At 35.8% G+C, this 18,725-nt stretch overlaps 1 protein-coding gene across 1 annotated transcript in view; it reads right to left on the bottom strand.

The window, feature by feature from the left end:
* Positions 1 to 2,428: 2,428 nt before the first annotated feature.
* Positions 2,429 to 18,725, bottom strand: part of ZFR (zinc finger RNA binding protein) — a 74,163-nt gene continuing 57,866 nt past the window's right edge. Inside the window, exons 18-20 of the mRNA XM_065875477.1 lie at positions 5,506 to 5,617; positions 5,290 to 5,387; positions 2,429 to 2,608 (exon numbers count right to left, since the gene is read on the bottom strand). Coding sequence (XP_065731549.1) covers positions 2,429 to 2,608; positions 5,290 to 5,387; positions 5,506 to 5,617 — 390 coding nt within the window. The remainder of the gene's footprint in view (positions 2,609 to 5,289; positions 5,388 to 5,505; positions 5,618 to 18,725) is intronic.

The following is an 18,725-nucleotide window of genomic DNA, read 5'->3' on the forward strand; positions in this document are numbered from 1 at the left end:
ATCATTACTGAAACATAAGCATGTACTATAATAACAAGGAGAGCTAGTTTGAGATGCAGAGAAAACTGATAAGTAAATTGCCGAAACAACTGGTTCAAGAACGCATTAGCATGATAACCAATGCTTCTTTTGACTAGAAAGTTTATAATTTTCTTTAAAAACTGTCAAAGCAGAAGTATTTGTATATTAACAAATACTCCAGTCAACTTTATTTCATATAAGATGGTTAATGTGAATCTAGCTACAGCTGTGAAAACCATTAAGCCACGCAAAAAATAAATAATACTGAAATAATTATCTTCGTAAAAAAAATTTAAGTGGCACCACTTGTATATCTGGATGAAGACACCTGAAACTAAATGCAAAAATTTGGAACTTGGGCTGAGAACATTTTTAGAACATAATTAATTGCAAGATGAAGGGAGCAGGCTGGCAAAGTGCTGAGCATAAACTTTGATACCTGACTTTCAATTTCAACTCCGTCACTAAATTGGTGTACTAACTTTAATTAGCCACTCTGGGCTTTAGTTTCCTCACCTAAAAAATAAGAAATACAGCGCCTTCACTTATTCTTAATTTGTTATGATAGTTTTAAACAGGAAAACGTGTGAAAGACCTAGCATGGTGTCTGTCATTAGTGAGTGATAAATGTCAGTTCTTTTCTTCTCTCTTAAGTAAGAAAACTGTGAGAAACAAAATTCCAAATTTTTTTTACTGGGTGACTAAAATGAGACCCGGAAAGATTTAAAAAAAAAAAAGAAAAGATGCTTGCTGGAGTTACAAAGATAGTATGTGACAAAATTTGGGAGAAAAAACAGAGTCTCCCGTGCTACTTCCCCCAGCGGTTGTCTTCTACAGTCTCCTGGTCCTCTAAGAGCCTGGGGGAAGATTCTGACCCAAGAAAGAAATTGAATGAATATGGTATTGAATTACACAATCTTCTGGAAATTATGTGCCCAGGAAACATCATTTGTCAGAAATAACAAGATGTAAGTAGCCAATAAATTTGAATATGGTTTTACTGAAGCATACGTCATTTCAAAGCAGAAGTATTTATGTCAATTCTAACATATAATACAGTTAAGTCATTATATGAATTTAAGTTTTTATTTGTGTATTTCACTGTAGTGCTGTGACAAAATGACATTTGTGTACCAGAGCATACATATATCAACAGTAAGATGTAACTTTTCATTACACCACTGCTAGAATATTTAGCTTTTTGTAGGACACATAAGCAGGTAAGATGGCCACACCAAATAATTTTCTGTTTTTTTTCCTTAGATAACCTTAATTTTTTTAAAATCAGTAATACTCTATCAACCTCACTGTTAATAGAACTGTAAATTATTTGGGCGATGGGGTGTGGGGACAAGGGGGAGGGATAATTCAACTATTATACTGTAATAGTCGCTAGAGTAATCTCACACACACCAATAATGAACGTCTTCATAATTAAGGGCTAGTTACTGTTGTTAGTTGCACAATGATACAGTTCCTTTTGAAAATATTGGTTAGCCCACTTATATATGAAAAATGCCCTTTCCACTTATGCAGAAAAAAAAATATTCAGAAAGTTATTTTTGGCCTTGCTATGTCAAAAAGTCAACTGTACAAAGATCTACGTGTCAAACCTAAAATTATAATTTTAAAAGTATTAAAAACAAAAATGTCATGCATTTTTATTATCAATTATGCAGAGGCTTTAAAACTGTCGCAAGACCATATAGTATATATTAGCTTTTATACTGCTAATGCACAACTAACAGCAAACTTGATTAGATTAACAGAAATCTGTCTTAATTACACCTTTATATATCACACTAGAGAGACAAATGCCACAAGATCTGCAGAAACATTGAGTTCTGAGCACTTAAATGGCAGGATAACTTTTTTGTGTTGTAATCACATAAAGAATAACAAAAGGAAGAAATTCTGCAGTCTCACGTTACAAAAAAACGTACTGCTGTAAAATATTAAGAGAGGGTAAAGGATATCTGTAACACAAAGTAACAACTAGTATCAAACAGCAAACAAAACCTCTAAATAAAAATATCAAAATACACATAGCAACTGAGCACAAATACTGCATTAAATATAGTAAAGATTTAATAGGACTAGTTAATAAAAGACACAAATATAGGGGGAGCTAGGGCAACCAGTAAATAAAACCAAAAATAATGGGAAAAAAAATCAGAACAATTGTTTTTCCCCTAGTTGGAGCACAATTTTGGGGGGGTGTCTTTCCATTCATATAATACCTAACACTGTACATTAAAAGATTTTAATAGCATAGAAAAACTTGGTTCTTCCATGAAATTCTTTAAATTCTTGATAATTTTTTCAAAGTAGACATCATTATGAATGAAAAACAGCCAATAAATGGGCACCTGTTGCCTTTTAACACTGCAGATTTTACAGAAACTTTTTAAAAGTTATCATAATCCTTTTTGTCTTTTTTCCCCTCAGCTTCAAATCCATCAACTCCATCACTATCCCTTCTTCGTTTCCTGTTGTTGTGGATGTTAAAACGTTGGCTCATTTGGGGTAGTGGATCCATGCCCAGAACTTTGTGTATCTGGCGGAATGCAAGGAGTCTCAATGCAAACTACAACAACAAAAAGAGTCAGAATTTAGTTAATTTAAAAAACCAGTATTAATTCTTATTAGATTTATAGCCCCAAATGACAATATAAAAAAGCATGTTTAATGAAAGAAACATCTTGAACGATATTAAATTTCACAAATGAAATACTCCATATGTTCTGATGTTTTTATTTTCAGGCTTTAATGTGTACATGCTGTTTTGTTTTTTAAAGCATAAGTTAAAAAAATAATTCTTAAAAAAAATTAGTATAATGTTCATTAAAAAAATCCTAAAACAATATACAGCAAAAGAAAAAGTGTCTCACTTATTGAATGAACATCTCTTTGGTTCATATTCACTCATCTTCCCACTTTTCCTGTGGATGCCCACGTACACAGGCTCAGGCATGGGGTACACGTGTGCGCGCACACACACACTTCCCCCCATGTTTACAAAATGAGGATTATACTTCTACAACTTGTTACTTCATGAACTAAAAAAAAAGATTTTTCACTATGTGGCTATGTATACATAGGAATATGTTAGGCATCAATGTCACAAGACCTATGTGTCACAAGGTATTTGAGACATAATTCCCCAGTTTTCTGGGGGATATATACCCTTTAAACTAATATAAGGAAATTTTACAGTCATTTGATCAAATGGCAATTTTCACTACATAGTTAAACCTTCAATATAACTGTTTAGACTATTTCTTGATATAATTCCCATATAAAATTTGTCCCCTTAAAGTGTACAATTCAGTGGGTTTTTTTTAGTATATTTACAAAGTTTTTCAACCATAACCACTCTCTAATTCCAGAACATTTTCATCACCACCTCTCACCCATAAAAAAACCCCATGGCCCAACAGCAGTCATTCCTCAATTCCTCTACCCTGAGGCCCTCACAACCACTAATCTACTTTTCTATCTTGATAGATTTGTCTACTATGGACATTTCATATAAATGAAATCATACAATATGACTTTTTGTGTCTGGCTTCTTTTACTTATATTAAGGTTTTCAAGATTCATCTACATTATATTATGTATCAGCACTTCATTCCTTTTAATGGCTGAGTAATTTTCCACTGTATGAATATACCGCATTTGTTTATCCACCTATCCATCAACTGATATACACTGGGATGTTTCCACTTTTTGGCAATTATGCACAATGCTTCTACGAATATTTGTGCATAAATGAAAAAAAATTATTTTTTATTTTTTGTGTATAACTTTTTAATGAACATATATTTGCAGTTCTTTGAATATACTTAGGAGTCAAACTGCTGAGTCATATGGTAACTCTATGTTTAACTTATTGAGGAAGTGCCAAACTGTTTTCCACCGTGGCTGCTATTCAGACTATTTTTAATCCCTGTTTATTTTCTTCAGCTGAGATACAGTTATTGACTACAATCATCCAAGTGAGAATTTACTGTTCTAAAACTTTTTTCCAGATTAGATGATTCTAGTTCCTTAGAAGTCTCCTCATACATTGATTGGCTTTTCAAACCTTGAAAAGTCCCCAAATCATCTTGGTTGGAACTTGATACAGCATTCTGTGTAAGCCTGCAGTTCTGGATCTTTGGCAGTACTGGGTACTTCTCTATCTCGTCTAAGTTATAAGGCTGTTAACTTTCTGAAGTGAAACTAGGAACATTTATCATAACAGAATACTGATTCTTTATTTAGAGATACTTACAAAAGGTCCTTCCCAAAGATAAACAGAATAATGTTTTCTTCTGTATTAAAAGAAAATATCCAAAGATATCTGGTGTATAATAAGGAATAGTAATACACTTCTACCACAGACATATTGCTACTGATCATCACCTTTTTCTAATACTAGGAGTTTCTAAATAGAAGAGTACTCCAGTAAGGAAAACTAAAATAGCATCTGAGGATGGAGTGCACACTGTAAGCTCTTGTTCTGCATGTGATTGATATATATTCCTAAATTCTAACAAGAGGAGAGATTTCTACTGTGTAACTGTAAATTATTTAGCAGCAAACAAAATTTGAGGATACTGAAATTATTCCCATAAAAAGTCATCTTGGAATTTTTAAACAATATCAAAGGAGACAAGGTTTACTTAATTCCTTTTTTGAGGGGGCGGATTAACCTTATTCTCCTCTTGGTACACTTCTGGACTCAAAAAAAGAAAGCAATAGCAGTTTTAGACTGATTGAAATGTTAACTTATTTAATCTTCCCAACAATCCTATTTGAGACAGACACTGCTCTTATCCCTTACAGATGAGCGGGCAGAGCTGCTATTCAAACTCAGGGAGTCTTGACTTCAGGGCCCACACTTTTAATTACCACATTCGCTGGCTTTTTCAGTGGCAGGAAAGGCTAAATCATAACAAAAATTTCCATAAACCATACAACATATCACTTCTGTACATACAGAGGACATAAATAGCTTCTCTACTGACCTTGATATACAACGTAATACCAAGATTTAGAGACACTGAAAATACTGCTGTATTTTTATATTTATATAATACACTTAAAGAGACACGCACATAGTTAAAATAATAAACTTGAAGATTACATTGATGAAATCTAGTTTAAATTATATCCTCTCTAAGGGTTTACTTACAGTGATTTTTTCTAAAGGACAATTATAAAAAACCAAAACTTTAAGGGCAGTGATACAACAAAGCTTTGGGATTGGGAACACACTGGTACCTGTGCACTGGATGTGATGTCTTCACGCTGCTGGTCAGTCATTGTTGCCAAGGTATCAAAGGGATCCTTCTCACAAGGATCCAGAAGTCCAGGACTACCTACAGCAATCACCGTAGGGAGAAAAAAGCATTATCATCATCCATTTGTAAAATAAAGAAGAGTTCTCATTCAACCATCAAACACAAAAACATACATTAAAAATGAAGTAAAACTTACCTTTAAGAATAATCCCTGAAGAAATGCACTCAAACACTCTTCTCAGTGCATCTCCAGGACTCTGAGGACTAGAAGCACTGCTGATTGCTTTCTCTACTAGTAACTCCATAGCCTAAAAACAAAAAAATAAAAATGTGCTTAACAGCTTACAGCCCAAAGGAATTATTCATTTTCAAATACCAGAATGACAAACTACCTGCAAAACTGTCAATAAAAAATTTAAAGATTGAAAAAGTTAACATAGACCGAGTCACAAAATTAGAAAAAAATTACATATAGTATAAAAACACTCAAAATTAAATATTAAGTAATGAAAACAAAAATAATAAGACTATATAATTGACATCTTAAAAATATTTTATAATTTATGCTAAATGAAAAATAGATTAATAGGTTTTTTGTTATTTTTAGTTGTTATCCTTTCCTATTAAAATATGACAGTCCTTAAAATTCTTTCGATATTTAGGACTCACGTACATATGTTCTTTAACACCTACCTACTGATACTAAGTCGTTAGAGCAAGACAGTATTCTACTAAGTAAAGAAGACTTTTGTTTTCTGTACGAACAATTATCTAATTTTCATTTACCATACAACTGTACTTCTATTATCCTTAAGGAAAACACAACTTATGCTTTCACTGTAAATTACATTTGAGAGACTCAAAATCTAAACCAATGAATAAAAGAAAAAAGTACAGATTTAGATCCAGAAAGTGTTTTGAAGGGTCTATTAGAAAAATTTGTTTCCACTTAAGAGTTTAAAAATTGAGATATAATGTACCACTCAGTGGTTTTTAGTGCATTTACAAAGTTGTTCAACCATAACCACTCTCTAATTCCAGAACATTTTCATCACCCCCCAAAAAAACTCCATACCTATTAGCAGTCATTCTCCATCCTCCCTTTCTTCCATCCCCTGGCAACCACTAAACCACTTTCTATTTCTATAGATTTGCCTCTTCTAGATACTTCATACAAAGAACCATATGTGACTTTTTGTATCTGGTTGGTTTCTTTCACTTAGCATAATGTTTAAGGTTTGTCCAAGTTGTACCTTTTACTTAAATGATAAATAAAACCACCAATAACACTTCAAAGAAATTAAATAGATTGCAAACTAGAATGAAATCCTTAAAATGATACTGAAACTTAAAATACCTTAGGGAGAATCCATTTTTAGCTATATACTTAAAAAACTCATAAATTTAATCAGAGGTAAAAACTACATCCACCTATTCACCCCGAGGCCATTACTAAGATCTCTGAAGTAAGAATAATTCTTAAAAGGCTGGACATTTGGAGGCTTCAGTCCCAAACAAATTAGGAATAAATTGTAAGAGAGATGTGAATTAAAAGAGATAGTGCACATTAAGAGCTATAAAAAATGATAGCTGGAAGCAAGAAGTTAAAAAAATCTGAGAATAATGAATGTTAATAATGATAAATGTAAATTACAACAAAAAAATTAAGATGGTTCAGTTTATTCAACTGAAGAATGCAGTAAGATGTTCAAGACAATTTTTAAGGATTTTCATTTAAAAATTTTAGTATTTTAAGGAATCAGCTTCACTTATCTAGACAACTCTATGAATGTAGAATAAACACCTTTCCTTTCCAGACATGTATTATTTCCAGATGTCCAAAAGACTGAAATCTTTGAAGATTAAAGGACTTTCAAGTGTCATTTATTTTGGATTTTTAAAAATTTTACTGTATTTAGTTTTTTGGCTTCGTCAGGTCTTAGTTGTGGCACGCGGGGTCTGCGTTGAGGCACATGGGGTCTTTCGTCTGGGTGCAGGCTCTTCATTGTGGCGTGCGGGTTTTCCTCTAGTTGTGGAGCACAGGCTCCAGGGCAGGCGGCTCCAGAGTGCGTGGGCTCTGTAGTCTGCGGCACACGGACTCTCTCGTTGAGGTGCACGAGCTCAGTAGTTGTGGTGCCAGGCTTAGTTGTCCCGTGGCATGTGGGATCTTAGTTCCCCAACCAGGGGTCAAACCTGCGCCCCCTGCATTGGAAGGTGGATTCTTTACCACAGGACCACCAGGGAAGTCCCCCAGATGTCATTTATTTTGAACCCCTCTGCCTAACCTAAGTGGCCAGTATGTAGAAAATACTCAATAGGACTTCCCTGGTGGCACAGTGGTTAAGAATCCGCCTGCCAATGCAGGGGACACGGGTTCGAGCCGTGGTCCGGGAAGATCCCACAGGCCACGGAGCAACTAAGCCCATGTGCCACAACTACTGAGTCTGTGCTCTAGAGCCCACGAGCCACAACTACTGAGCCCACGTGCCACAATTACTGAAGCCCACATGCCTAGAGCCTGTGCTCTGCAACAAGAGAAGCCAACGCAATGAGAAGCCTGTGCACAGCAACAAAGTAAGTAAATAAATAACTCAATAAATGTTTATGAAACAGAATACTTTTGGAAAGAAATATGAAAATAATCCTGCTAATAAAAGAAATCAAGGCTTGTAATTAACAAGTTACTAAAATACAAAATTGATGTCCTAAAATATGCAACTTTCCCAAAATACTTCAAATTTATAAGTACTTTTAGAGAATGTTAAGAGAAAAATAAGTATTAAATAATCAGCTATAATATAGCTATGCCAAGATATAAAATGTTACAAGTAATTCAAAGCTTTTTCAAAATCTGCTTACTGACTGACCTTAGAAGCGGGAATTTGTAATTTAAACTTATATATTAAGGTAGAAACTAACTAAAAACCAAGAAAGAAATGAATGATTTATGGAATACAGAAAGTCCGTATATTTAATCACACAATAAAACTAAGTCAATTATCTGCCTTGACATCGTTTGCTCTGAAGGAAGCAATTTAAAAATGTTAATTTTCTATAGAACATGGTTGTTCTCCAAGCAGAGGTCTACAGTTAAGAAAGCAACAAAAGTAGAACACAAGAGGTTTATATACTCTGAAATGTACGCATTCAAAAGTAAAAGGATAGAAAACTAGGGCACCTAACAGGCACCCGTGAGGGACCACAGACACCTAAGGGAACGGGAGGAACCCCCAGCAATTGGTTGCTTCAATTTTATTTTTCCTAATTTTTTTTTATCTTTCTGATTCTGTTTTTTATTCTTTGTTATTGTATTGCTTCTCTCTCCCTCCCTCCCTTTCTTTCTTTTTTGGCATGCTACACAGCTTGTGGGATCTTGGTTCTCAGGCTGGAGGTCAGGCCCGAGCTCCTGCGGTGGGACCTCCAAGTCCAACCCGCTGGACTAACAGAGAACCTCAGACCCCAGGGAATATTAATCCGAGTGAGGCCTCCCACAGGTACTCATCTCAGCAGGAAGACCCCGCTCTATCCAACAGCCTGCAAACTCCAATGCTGGACACCTCAGGCCAAATAACCAGTAAGACAGGAATATAGCCCAACCCATCAAAAAGAAAAAAAAAACCCAAAAAACGAAACGACAAAAAGATATGTTACAGATGAAGGAGCAAGGTAAAAACCTACAAGACCAAATAAATAAAGACAAAATAGGCAACCTAACTGAAAAAGAATTCAGAGTAATGATAGTAAAGATGACCCAAAATCTCAGAAAAAGAATGGAGGAAATACAAGAAATATTTAACAAGGATCTAGAAGAACTAAAGAGCAAACAAACAGTGATGAAAAACACACAATAAAAAAAAAAAAAAAAAAAAACACACACAATAAATGAAATTTAAAATACTCTAAAAGGAATAGCAGAATAACTGAGGCAGAAGAATGGATAAGTGAGCTGGAAGATAAAATGGTGGAAATAACTGTGAGGGAGAATAAAGAAAAAAGAATGAAAGGAATTGAGGACATTCTCAGAGACCTCTGGGACAACATTTGAATTACAGGGGTCCCAAAGAAGAAGAGAAAAAGAAAAGGTCTGAGAAAATATTTGAAGAGATTATAGTCAAAAACTTCCCTAACATGGGAAAGGAAATAGTCGATCAAGTCCAGGAAGGACAGAGACTCCCATACAGGATAAGCCCAAAGAGAAACATGCCTAGACACATTAATCAATCTATCAAAAATTAAATACAAAGAAAAAATATTAAAAGCAGCAAGGGAGGGCTTCCCTGGTGGTGCAGTGGTTGAGAGTCCGCCTGCTGATGCAGGGGACACGGGTTCGTGACCCAGTCTGGGAAGATCCCACATGCTGCGGAGCAGCTGGGCCCGTGAGCCATGGCCGCTGAGCCTGCGAGTCCAGAGCCTGTGCTCCGCAACAGGAGAGGCCACAACAGTGAGAGGCCCATGTACCACAAAAAAAAAGAAATGAAAAAGGAGAGATCACAACTGACACTGCAGAAATACAAAAGATCGTTAAGACACTACTACAAGCAACTATATGCCAATTAAATGGACAACCTGAAAGAAATGGACAAATCCTTGGAAAAGTAGAACCTTCCAAGACTGAACCAGGAAGAATTCGAAAACATAAACCGGCCAATCACAGGTAATGAAATTGAAACTGTAATTAAAAATCTTCCAACAAACAAAAGTCCAGGACCAGATGGCTTCACAGGCGAACGCTATCAAACATTTATAGAAGAGTTAACACCTATCCTTCTCAAGCTCTTCCAAAAAATTACAGAGGGAGGATCACTCCCCAAACTCATTCTACAAGGCCACCACCACCCTGATATCAAAACCAGACAAAGAGATCACAAAAAAAGAAAATTATAGACCAAAATCACTGATGAACACAGACGCGAAAATCCTCAACAAATACTAGCAAACAGAATCCAGCAACACATTAAAAGGATCATACACCATGATCACATGGGATTTATCCAACGGATGCAAGGAATCTTCAATATAGGCAAAACAATCAATGTGATACACCATATTAACAAAATAAGGAATAAAAACCATATGATCATCTCAACAGATTCAGAAAAAGCTTTTGAAAAAATTCAATACTGATTTATGATGAAAACTCTCCAGAAAGTGGGCACAGAGGGAACCTACCTCAACATAATAAAGGCCATACACTACACACCCACAGTAAACATCGTTATCAGTGGTGAAAACCTGAAAGCATTTCCTCTAAGATCAGGAACAAGACAACGATGTCCACTCTCACCACTCTTTTTCAATATAGTATTGGAAGTCCTAGCCACAGCAATCAGAGAAGAAAAAGAAATAAAAGGAATACAAACTGGAAAAGAAGAAGCAAAACTGTCACCGTTTGCCGATGACATGACACTATACATAGAAAATCCTAAAGTGCCACTAGAAAACTACTAGAACTAATCAATGAATCTGGTAAGGTTGCAGGATACAAACGTAATGCACAGCAATCTCTTGAATTCTTATACACTAACAACGAAAGATCAGAAAGAGAAATTAAGGAAACAATCCCATTTACCATCGCAACAAAAAGAATAAAATACCTAGGTATAAACCTACTTAAGGAGGCAAAAGACCTGTACTCAGAAAACTATAAAACACTGATGAAAGAAATCAAAGATAACATAAATTGATGGAGAGATATTCCATGCTCCTGGACAGGAAGAACCTATATTGTGGAAATGACTATACTACCCAAAACAACCTACAGGTTCAATGTAATCCCTATCAAACTACCAACAGCATTTTTCACAGAACTAGAATAAGAAATTTTACAATTTGCATGGAAACACAAGAGAACCCGAAGAGTCAAAGCAATCTTGAGAAATAAAAACGGAGATGGAGGAATCAGGCTCCCTGACTTCAGACTATACTACAAAGCTACAGTAATCAAGACAGTGTGGTACCGGCACACACAAAAAAATCTAAATCAATGGAACAAGATAGAAAGCCCAGAGATAAACCCACACACATATGGTCACCTCATCTTTGATAAAGGAGGCAAGAATATACAGTGGAGAAAAGACAGCCTCTTCAATAAGTGGTGCTGGGAAAACTGGACAGGTACATGTAAAAGTATGGAATTAGAACACTCCTTAGCACCATACACAAAAATAAACTCAAAATGGATTAAAGACCTCAATATAAGTCCAGACACTAACAAACTCTTAGAGGAAAACATAGGCAGAACACTCTATAACATAAATCACAGCAAGATCCTTTTTGACTCACCTCCTAGAGAAATGGAAATAAAAACAAAAATAAACAAATGGGACCTAATGAAACTTAAAAGCTTTTGTACAGCAAAGGAAACCATAAACAAGATGAAAAGACAATCGTCAGAATGGGAGAAAATAGTTGCAAATGAAGCAACTGACAAAGGATTAATCTCCAAAATATATAAACAGCTCAGGCAGCTCAATATCACAAAAACAAACAACCCAGTCCAAAAATGGGCAGAAGACCTAAACAGACATTTCTACAAAGACATACAGATGGCCAACAAACGCATGAAAAGATGCTCAACATCACTAATCATTAGAGAAATGCAAATCAAAAGTACCATGAGGTATCACCTAACACCAGTCAGAATGGCCATCATCAAAAAATCTACAAACAATAAATGCTGGAGAGGATGTGGAGAAAAGGGAACCCTCTTGCACTGCTGGTGGGAATGTAAATTGATACAGTCACTATGGAGAACAGTATGGAGGTTCCTTAAAAAACTAAAAGTAGAACTACCATACAACCCAGCAATCCCACTACTGGGCATATACCCTGAGAAAACCATAATTCAAAAAGAGTCACGTAGCACAATGTTCACTGCAGCTCTATTTACAATAGCCAGGACATGGAAACAACCTAAATGTCCATCAACAGATGATTGGATAAAGAAGATGTGGCACATACATACAATGGAGTATTACTCAGCCATAAAAAGAAAAGAAATTGAGTTACTTGTAGTGAGGTGGATGGACCTAGAATCTGTCATACAGAGTGAAGTTAAGCCAGAAAGAGAAAAACAAACGCTGTATGCTAATGCATATATATGGAATTTTAAAAAGCAGTACTGATGAACCTAGTGGCAGGGCAGGAATAAAGACACAGACATAGAGAACAGACTTGAGGGCACAGGGTGGTGAAGGGGAAGCTGGGATGAAGTGAGAGAGTAGCCCTGACATATATACACTACCAAATGTAAAATGGATGACTAGTGGGAAGCTGCTGCATAGAATAGGGAGATCAGCTTGGTGCTTTGTGATGACCTAGAGGGATGGGATAGGGAGGGTGGGAGGGAGGCTAAAGAGGGAGGAGATATGGGGATATACGTATACATATAGTTGATTCACATTATTGTACAGTAGAAACTAACACAACATTGTAAAGCATTTATACTCCAAAAAAGATGTGGAAAAAAAGAAACAAGTAAAAGGACAACATCAAAGATGAACAGAATCAAATTAAGAAAATGATTATTTAGGTTACAATGTGAAGCATCTTGGTGGCTGAAGTTATTTAAAGAAAATATCTTAAATATTACCTGTTAAATGATGTGAAACCTAGGATTATAATATTTGCTTAAAAAAACATTCATGTGTATATATTTTTCTTTCCCATCTTTAATAGTAGTAAGAAGAACAATGCTTAGTAAGGGGCAGGCACCATGCTAAGCACTTTTAAATAAATGATTTCATTTAATTTCTCATGACTAGATGCCACTATACCACAATTCTAAAGATTAAAAAAACAGAAAACCTTAAAGAGGTTAAAAGGTCATACAACTAGAAGGTTAAGGGGCTAGGATTTAAACCCAGGTCTTACTGACTCAAACCTGTTTTTTTGTTTTTTTTTTTTTTAAAGACAACTGTATTTCAATAAATATCCTTTACAATTGATCCAGACAGATAACATTATTAGTTTCCTTGGATAGTAGTTTCTAGTTCTGATAGAGGTAAAGGGCTATGAAAAAAAAAATACTTTGGGAGATTATGGTAACACAGGTACTTCCATTTGGTGGTAGTGTATACCTGTAAAACCTTCTTTAAAAAAAAAAAAAAAAATCACACAGTTGGCAAGTTCAAAACCACATACTAATGAACCCAGTAATGTCAGTACTAAAGATTTACAATAGGGCTCTTACACTTAATGAAAACACAAAAAATATTCAGTGAAGCTGTTTATCTGCAATGCACTGGAAACAATCTAAATATCAAACCCTAGGAAGTTTGGTCAACTAATTGTAATAGTAGTGAAGTTAGCCTCTTCATCATTATATAACTAACACTTACTGAGTGAGTGCTTATTAGATGCTAAGCACTGCTCTAAGCCTTTACATACATTAACCAATTTTAATCATCATAATCACCTCTTGGTGGTAGATACAACTATTATTCCAATTTTACAGATAAAAATGTTTATGCTACTAAAATAGGATTTTATGAATACCATTACAAGCACTTGTCTGTATAAAAGCCATTTCTGTATTCCAGTGGACACAGGTGAAGGTTGATACATGCATGACAAATTTCCGACTCCTAAGTCCATGTGTAGGATGTTATATTTTTGCACATGCGCAGCACTTTATTTCATACTCAACAATTCTTAATAAAAACTGTCAAGCCTTCTTTTTTTTTTTTTAATTTATTTATTTTTGGCCACATTGGGTGTTTGTTGCTGCACATGGCCTTTCTCTAGTTGCGGCGAGCAGGGGCTACTCTTCATTGCGGCGCACGGGCTTCTCTTGTTGTTGAGCACAGGCTCTAGGCACGCAGGCTTCAGTAGTTGTGGCACACAGGTTTAGTTGCTCCGCAGCATGTGGGATCTTCCCGGACCAGGGATCGAACCCATGTACCCTGTGATGGCAGGCGGATTCTTAACCAGTGAGCCACCAGGGAAGTCCTTTTTTAAAGATTTTTTAAAATTTATTTGGCTATGCTGGGTCTTAGTTGAGGCATGCGGGATCTTTTAAGTTGCGGCATGTGGGCTCCTAGTTGCAGCATGTGGGATCTAGTTCCCTAAGCAGGGATCAAACCCGGGCCCCCTGCATTGGGAGCACAGAGTCTTAGCCACTGGACCACCAGGGAAGTCCCAGAACTGTCAAGTCTTCTTAAAAAAAGTTTACTAACAGCTTTTGGTGATTTGGGGATGTGTATGTACTCAAGTAGATGGTTTCTGTTATGGGGTAGCTAAGTGCTGAGTTATTATTTTTAAGCTAAAGTGAGTGAGATGATACAGTCCAAGTACAACTTGCTGATTCTCCTGCAAGCTAAAAGAATGTTAGTTATTTGCCCTGTGATGTCAGTGTTCTATCACTTAAAACATCTTTTATACAGACAAGTGCTTGTAATGGTATTTACCAAGTTGAAGACTCTTTGTGGAAGACAGGAAAGGAAGAGTAGAAAAATTCCAATTATCCACATCTAATTATATCTAATAATAAATAGACATTTGACTAACATGTAGATAAAAGAAAAAAATAAATAATGTAAGAGCTTCCAAAGGAGTAAGATGCAGGGGAAAATTAATATCAAAGGTGGCTGTGAATTCTCAACACAAGTGTCCCAAAGAGGCTTCACATACCCAAAACCCTCTGTTGGTTCAGGGAAATAGAAATTGTTCTTGAAAGGAAATGATAAATAGGTTTAGGAAACAAACAGAGCAGATTCTGCATAAGCAAAGCCTCTAGGAGGCCATCCTGGGTTTGAAACCTGAAGCATAAAGGTGTGCCAATGGAATCCACCTCACAGACTATCACAGCACATTCAATCAGGACACAGGAGAGACAAAGCCCATGTCTGGGAATTCCCTGGTGGTCCAGTGGTTAGGACTCAGTGCGTTCACTGCTGGGGCCTGGGTTCAATCCCTGGTCGGGGAACTAAGATCCCGCAAATCATGTAACGTGGCCCAAAAAAAGCCCAAGGTTTACATGCAGCCAAACCCTACTCCTTTCCATAAGCAATCCTCAAAGCAGAGCTCATGGGGGAAGAAAAAGGAGAAGTATTTTAAAAGGTGTGGATACATTCAAAGACAGTTCTTGTTTGGTTGTCTCAGCATAAAAGGATGATTTTGTAATGGAACTGACAATGCTAAGCACTATCGAGATGAAAAAACTGAAACAAACCAGACACAACATCTGTGCATTTGGGAGGAATACAGCATGAAAAATAGAGTTGAAAAATCTATTCTTGGGACTTCCCTGCTGGTGCGGTGGTTAAGAATCCGCCTGCCAATGCAGGGGACATGGGTGTGAGTCCTGGTCTAGAAAGATCCCACGTGCCAAGGAGCAACTAAGCCCGTGCGCCACAACTACTGAGCCCACATGCCACAACTACTGAGCCCACGTGCCACAACTACTGAAGCCCTCATGCCTAGAGCCCATGCTCCGCAACAAGAGAAGCCACCACAATGAGAAGCCCGTGCACTGTAACTAGAGAAAGAATATCCCCCGCCTGCCACAACCAGAGAAAGCCTGTGTGCAGCAACAAAGACCCAACCCAGCCATGTGGACTTCGAGCAATAATAGTATGTCACTGCTTGTAACAAGTAGTATCACTTGTTACAACAAATGTATCACTCTGGTGCAAATATTGAGGGGGAGGCTATGTATGTATAGTGGAGGAGGGTAGGTGAGAACTCTGTATTTTCTGCTCAGTTTTGCTGTGAACCAAAAAGTGCTTTAAAAAATATCTATTAAAATATGATCTATTCTGGAAGAATCTTAATTTAAGGAAATGAAGATATAACCTGCTAACATTCTGAGTAATCGAGAACTTGATAAATACAAAAAGCCAATAAAATTAAGAGCTCAAAGTTGAGATGAAAAGGAAGACTGCAGTTAATTAAGCAAACTGAAATGCAAAATAACATTATTATAGAATAATGAATTATAAATAACAAAGAAGATTAGGACATAGTTGGAAACTAAATTACTGCCAAAGAGACAGTAATAGGGGACAAAAGAGGAAAGAGAACAAAGATTAAAACAATCACAAAGATAACAGATACGTAGGACAATGGCAATGCAATATAAGGATAATTGGTGCCCCTGAAAACAGAGAATCATATTAATAATTTGTCAAATCTGCAGGGCAAAAAGGACAAAGTTTTCAATGAAATGCTGATATTGAACAACAGATTCCAAGACATAATTTGGTTAAGTTACTAAAATTCAAGGATAAAGAATTTTTCAGCAGCCTGTAGAAAAAGTAAAGGCAAAAAAATTAGGCTGGACTTAGATTTAGTAATACTCAGTGCTGGAAGATAATGGAGCAACACCAATAAATGGAGGAGGAAAAATTGTGACCTAACAATATATTTCTCAATAAAGTAATGGTAACTAGCAAAGATTCTCAAACATGAGAGAAATTTTAAAAACTTAGAACATTTTTTGATAAAAACTATATGATGATATAATGCAGTCAATCAAGAAATAAAAAGAGGAAGCCCCAGTAAAAGATCTAATGGTTGGCATCAAACCATTCAGATACAGAACATTAAACAAAGGGAATATGACTACAGAAGGTAAATGTAGTTATTTTTAAACCTTCAAGGTTTAAAAAAGCATTAAGTGTAAACTTTCCTTGTTTTCTAAGTGGAGTCAGCATACATTAAGACATAAATCAAGAAACAGGTTTTAATACATTCTTAAAGAACTAATGAAAAAAAGAAAATATAACAAAAAACGCAAAAGAGGATGTGAGTACGAAGAAGTGATAATTTTCTCAGCTTTTATAGATGAGAGGTTAACAAACATTACCTAAAATGGTTAAACAAATAGATGAAAATACCACAAAAAACTGTAAATAGGGCAACAACTAATTGTATAAATAATCAGAGGGAAACCCATTCACACATAAAAAAGAACAAGAAAAGGATAAGAATTATGGGAAAGGGCAGAAGAAAACAAAGGAAACAAACAGAATCATACCAGACAAATGTTAATATAAAAAGCTAGAGTTTAGGAGGCTGGGGGTACAGACAAAATAAGTGAAGGGGATTCAGAGGTACAAACTTCCAGCTTTAAGGTAAGTAAGTCAGAGGGGAGGTAAGTGCACATAGGGAATATGGTCAATAATACTGTAATAACTTTGGTAACAAATCATAACTGGTCATTATTTCAGTAATCATTTCATAATGTATAAAAATATCAAATCACTATGTTGTACACCTGAAACTAATATAATATTGTAAGTTAGTTATAATTCTTTTTTTTAAAGTTAGAGGTTTTTTTTTTTGCAGTATGTGGGCCTCTCGCTGTTGTGGCCTCTTCCGTTGCGGAGCACAGGCTCTGGACGCGCAGGCTCAACGGCCATGGCTCAAGGGCCCAGCCGCTCCGCGGCATGTGGGATCTTCCCAGACCGGGGCACGAACCTGTGTCCCCTGCATTGGCAGGCGGACTCTCAACCACTGCGCCACCAGGGAAGCCCAAAGCTAGAGTTTTGATATTAATAAATGCACAAGGCTTATTAACTAATAGCAGAAAGTATTAATTAAATGGCCTTTATAATGGCAAAAGGTTCAAATTCACAATTATGACATAGTTGTATTAAATGTCTATGTCCAAAATACTACCGCAACGAAACAATAAAGAACTGTAGAAAACACAACAAAATACCAGACTTTATCTTTGTCAGTCCATGGACAGATAAAGTAGACAAAAAATATGAAGCGAAGGAGATAGAATGTATGAACAGAATTGATGAAGTTGAACTAAGGGGTATATATTAAACGCTATACCTTGCTGAGAACACATTTTTTAAGTGCCCACACTTCACAAAAACTGTACATATGAGACCACAAAGAAAACTTTAAATTTCCAAAGTTGCAAATAGTAGAATATATTTATTGCATTATTTTTATATGCTATAAAAACTAGAAGTTATTTACAAAAACAAAAGCAACTCTTCTTCAGTCATGTAGAATTTAAAAATTCCCTCAAAACTACTCTTGGCTTAAAGACAATATTAAAATGAATTTCGGACTGCATAGAAAAAAAAGAAAAAATATTATACACACACACACACACACACACACACACATATATATACACATGTATATATGGTCAAAACCTATGCCCAGCCTTAAACTACAGCTTTAAAACTTCTATAATTAAAGAGTGAGTGAATGAAACAAGTATCCAACTCATGAAGTTTGTAAAAGAACAAAAATAAACCCAAGGAAAATAGAAAATTAGAGATGAAGTAAGAAATTAATGAATTACTTAAGAAGGAAAATGGCAGATCTGGCAGCTAAATCCAAGGAGTTGGCTCTTTGAGGGGAGGAAAAAAATAATAAATTGGATAAACTACTGCCTAAAAAATATAATACTAGGAGAGATTTTTATATGTCAAAATACTGACATTTTGG

This window comes from Phocoena phocoena, chromosome 3 (genome assembly GCF_963924675.1).
Source record: "Phocoena phocoena chromosome 3, mPhoPho1.1, whole genome shotgun sequence".
NCBI classification, from domain to species: Eukaryota; Metazoa; Chordata; class Mammalia; order Artiodactyla; family Phocoenidae; genus Phocoena; species Phocoena phocoena.